At 39.2% G+C, this 5000-nt stretch overlaps 1 protein-coding gene across 11 annotated transcripts in view; it reads left to right on the forward strand.

The window, feature by feature from the left end:
- Positions 1-5000, forward strand: part of LOC147144176 (CUB and sushi domain-containing protein 3-like) — a 708031-nt gene that overhangs the window by 145688 nt on the left and 557343 nt on the right. For all 11 annotated transcript variants that reach the window (XR_015087713.1, XR_015087712.1, XR_015087709.1 and 8 more), the window contains exon 5: positions 2710-2904. Coding sequence is in view for 6 of the 11 variants with exons in the window: in XM_086037008.1 (XP_085893134.1) it covers positions 2710-2904 (195 nt within the window). In the remaining 5 variants the exon portion in view is untranslated. The remainder of the gene's footprint in view (positions 1-2709; positions 2905-5000) is intronic.

The following is a 5000-nucleotide window of genomic DNA, read 5'->3' on the forward strand; positions in this document are numbered from 1 at the left end:
GTAAACAGCCCATTTCTTGTCTTTTTTTTTGTCCTGATTGACTTGTATCTTTGTTTTGAATGCTAGACTTTGCCTTTCTTTCCAAAATTTAATTTGAATGTAATGTCTGACACTTTGCATCCTTCTTTATATTTACCCTCTGCTCATATTCCATCATGCCCTTGACATGGCCACGTCTCTGAGCTTGTTCACCTCGGCTTGTGTATTTGCGGTGGGTTGCGTGCCAAACAACACACTTCCGCATACAAGCACTTCCTGTACTACAAATACCATTGTTCCTTGCGGTTGAGCATGCGTAGAGTGTCTCGATCGTGTCTCTCCTCTCCTTCTTCTCCATCCACCTCTCAGCAATCAAGCTAAGAACAGCATCTTATGCTTTTTATTTGAGTGTTTTTTTGTTTTTTCATCCAAAGTATTTTGACGTAATTCTCGAATTTAACTGTGAAATCCAACATACACGGAAATTCAAGTTACATCGCCAGTGTAGGAACGGAACTTCATAAATTAAGGACTTCCTGTATCACTACTGTATGGAGTTGTGTCAGTCAGCCATTTCTTCCATGAAACGTCACTCATCCTTATTATGAAGCTCAAGCACTCTCTGTCCTATATATTCATATGCTTGAAAATACGCAATGCTCATGGACAGGACAAGCTGATTGAATCATGCATGGAATTAAGTGGATTTGACTTTGTTTCTTGTGCAGTGTCACAATATAAACAGGCAACTTCGCTGCACACCTGGAGTCAGTGGAGTTTGTTTGTGAATGTTTAGCTGTTTGGATAAGCTAGCTTCCTCAACTAGCAAGGCCTTAGTCAAATTGTCTTTTTATCAAACTATTTTAATTACTTATTTAACAAAACATTAGATTTTAACCGTTTAAGTTATTCATGCATTTTAATAGCTTTTAGGATGTATCTTATGTTTCTTTATGTGGCTTACATAACATGTGAAATAATAGGTAATTGTCAGGGGTTGTTAGTGTTGACTTGTATTCATGATGTTTTGTCTCCCTCTGCAGGCGCTTTGGAATACAATATAGGGCTGATTGATTAAGCGATTTTGAACCGTAACCAAATTTCCGGAATAAAACGATGTTAAAAACGTTCAAATCGCCGCGTTCGATTGTGTTATTTTTGGTGTATCTAAGCCAATGTAGTTTCCTCTGCATTTCCGCTTCCTCCCACGAGCGCGCAGTCCGAAACAATGATCACATCCATGGCTATACCGGAGATTCTACTATTTGCTCAGGCAAGTGAGCGTTTGGTTAATAATAAATCAGGCGAAAATAGATCTGTAGTGTAGTGTGTGCCCCGCATGTACAATACAACCCGTGAACAAGTAACTCAACGTCTGAAAGTCATTCCTTTTTTTTCTCCTCTACAACGGACCTCTGGTCCATCCGTACTTAAGCTTGACAGTGCATTGTATTATTGAGTGACAGTTTTGCACTAATCATTGATTGTTTAGTTTGAGTAAGACCAGGGAGAAAGGTGAAAGGCTAGTCACTAGCTGGTTGGCAAAATTACTTACTGACAGACTGTTTGGTTTACGGCGGAATGGTGGTCGACTGGTTAGCACGTCCGCCTCACAGTTCAGAGGTTGTGGGTTCGATCCCGGCTCCGGCCTCCCTGTGTGGAGTTTGCATGTTCTCCCCGTGCCTGCGTGGGTTTTCTCCTGGTACTCTGGTTTCCTCCCACATTCCAAAAACGTGCATGGTAAGTTGATTGGACTCTCTAAATTGCCCCAAGGTGTGATTGTGAGTGTGTATGTTTGTCTTTGTGTGCCCTGCGATTGGCTGGCAACCAATTCAGGGTGTCTCCCGCCTACTGCCCGAAGACAGCTGAGATAGGCTCCAGCACGCCCCGCGACCCTTGTGAGGAGAAGCGGTATAGATAATGGATGGATAGATGTTTGCTTTACAGACTTGACTGTATACCTTCTTTCATGTTGATGATTTTGTTTCAGATGGTATATGCACTTTATTCTTTCATTATTGGTTTAATTCAGAACAGATATGAAATCTATTGTGTAAGTAAAATGCTGTTAATCGCAATGGATTGTTCTGTGTGTATTAAGTTAAATTGACTGGCATTTTGAGTTCAAAGAAAGAAAAATTAAGTTGAAATGAAAGACATTCAAAATACTTCATTTTTCACTATTTTTTATTTTCCAAAGAAATCGTAGTCGTAAAATCGAGTTTGAGAGAAAATAATCGGCATTTTCTTATTAGACAAAATCGAACAGCCCCAATACAATACAATACAATACAATACAATTTTATTTATACAGCGCATTTCATAACAGATAGAGAGCAGACATGAACTATGAACTGGAGGTGGCGTGATTAAATCTGCCAATAAGAAAACAAGTTAGAAATATTGGGGACAAAGTGAATTATGCTAAAGCCCTGCAAAGGGAGACAAAACATCAGAAATACAAGTCAGCACTAACCAGCCATGACAGTAATAATGTGTTAATAATTTCACACATAAGTCGCTCCAGAGTATTAGTCGCATCCATGGCCAAACTATGAAAAAAAATGTGAGTAATAGTCTGGAAAATACGGTATATATATATATATATATACATATATATATATATATATATATATATATATATATATATATATATATATATATATATATATATTTATATATATGTGTGTGTGTGTGTGTGTTTAATTTTTTTTTGTTTTTGTTTTCTAGAGCTCTGGAGCAGTTCATGTGGAAATCCGGGCATTCCACCTAAAGGCATACTGAATGGAACTCAGTTCAGTGTAGGGGCCAAGATCCGTTACAGGTGTATCTCTGGCTATGTCCTAGATGGCCATTCATTGCTCACCTGTGTCACTAATGCAGCTGGTGTGTCTGTGTGGGACTTCCCTGTGCCAATCTGTAGAGGTAAGACTGTTTAGTAATGTCAAAATGTGTGATGTAATCATTGTAAAATGATTGACTTGATCATCTGTCTGAGAGTTCATTCAGTATATACCGTATTTTCCGGACTATAAGCCGCAACTTTTTTCTTAGGTTTTGAGCCATGCGGCTTATAGTCTGGTGCGGCTATTCTGTGGATTTTTCTTCCACCGCTCGGGGCACTCTAACCGAAATTACAGTACAATTCAATACAATACATTTGCCATTAACTGTTTGTGACTGCAGGTGGAAGAGTTCAACAGGCGAGGGCACAATGCACTAGGTTATAGCATTAGGTGCTGTAATTCTTTGATTTTATGTTTTCCGAAAAGTCCCTGAAGTGCACATGAATGCGATTGGCTGATGTTCTGTTGTTTCAATGTGAAATGCTATTGTTGATTTAATACAGTTGGCAGCACGTCGTGTGTTAGATTGGCTGACTTTATTAACATAAAACAGGACAGGTGCATGTAGAATGTAGTAGATCAATAGATGGTGGAGTCTGGTGGACATTAGCTGACAAACTGGAGCGGCAGCCGGCAGTGAAATGACGATAGGTACTGTTTATTTTCTCTTGGGTCTGTTCTGTTTTAATCAGAAACTTTGCTGTAGTGTTAAAAGGCACTGTTAGGAAAGAATTTGCTCAGGTACATACATGTACATTTACAGTTCCTAATCGTTCTGTAAATGCAGTAAATATAAACGTTTTCAACATAGATAGGTGTGGCTTGTATAAAGGTGTGGTTTATATAAGGTTTTTTCCCCCAATTTTTAAAAATAGAGTGGGTGCAGTTTATATAACGGTGCGGTTTATAACCCGGAAAATATGGTAATCCTGTACAAAATGTAGCCTTAAAACACCTGATTTCAGCTACAAATTCACCTAGTATGGAAATATGGTCACTGATGGTGCAGTGGTACACTCACCTGACTTGTGTGCCGGCAGTGTGGGATTGGGTCCCACTCAGTGACGGTGTGGGTGTGTGTGTGAATGGTTGTTCGTTTCCACACTGTATGTGACCTGTGAATGGCTGGCGACCAGTTCTTGGCGCAGTCCGCTTTTCGCCCGAAGTCGGCTAGGATAGGCTCAAGCACCCGCGGCGACCCTGTACAGGATACGCTGTGTTGAAAATGAATGGATGGATGGAAATATGGAATTGTATTTAACTTTTGTCGAAAACATTTTGACACTTCTAGAGATCATCCATATTTTTGTTAACAAAAACAAGAGTAAGTGAATGGTGACGACTGAGGTAATATTTAGCTCTCACTTCAGTGTTTATTTTTTCATAGAAATGTGCTAACTTGACTCGTTTTGCTCATTTTTTTTTCATCCTTAGCTGCAGGATGCTGATGTTTCAAAGCAGTGAAATTATCCAGAAGGAAGAAGAAGAAGTGGTTACAGAAGGGACTATTAATCGATTGGACACAAATTTAATTTCCTTGAAACTCCTCTTGAAATCCCCCCCATTTAGTTTATTTGAAAGCTGTATTGTCAAGCATAATACAGCATATTGTTTTTTTAATCTTTAGTAATTTAACATGACTCATTCCACCTAAAGCAAAAAATGAAGCTGCCGCTATCTTAAATGACAGGAAATGTATGTTTGATGTGCCAGATAGACGTGAGGGGGTGGTAGGGTGGGGGAGGGGCTGTAATCAATGTGTTATCAATCCTGACCTGTTTTTTGAAGGTTGCCCCAATACAGAAAGGATCTTAGTCATGTCTCTGTGTTTTTAAGACTTTATGAAAGTGCAACACAATATCTCATCATACTTCGTGGCCACCTGCACGATGGGAAAATCGCATAAGACTACATGGCTAGCTACATCAGGTCACATGAGTAGGACTTTCGCTTATTTGGCAGACAATTAAAAGAAACACAGTTTCTGAGTTACATCTATTCATATACTGTATCTTAAGTTGTTGAGATGAATGGCATCTTGATCTTATCTGTACAGCAGAGAGAAAAGGCCTTCTGAAGGTTTGACACATTCTTTATTTGGCCCTGGAACATGTACAGCTGAAATATTAACCATCAACGTTTTGATCTTGCTGGAGCTTGGACTGTTGTTCCACA

This window comes from Filicampus tigris, chromosome 8 (assembly GCF_054856515.1).
Source record: "Filicampus tigris isolate MCC_2025a chromosome 8, RoL_Ftig_1.0, whole genome shotgun sequence".
NCBI lineage: Eukaryota > Metazoa > Chordata > Actinopteri > Syngnathiformes > Syngnathidae > Filicampus > Filicampus tigris.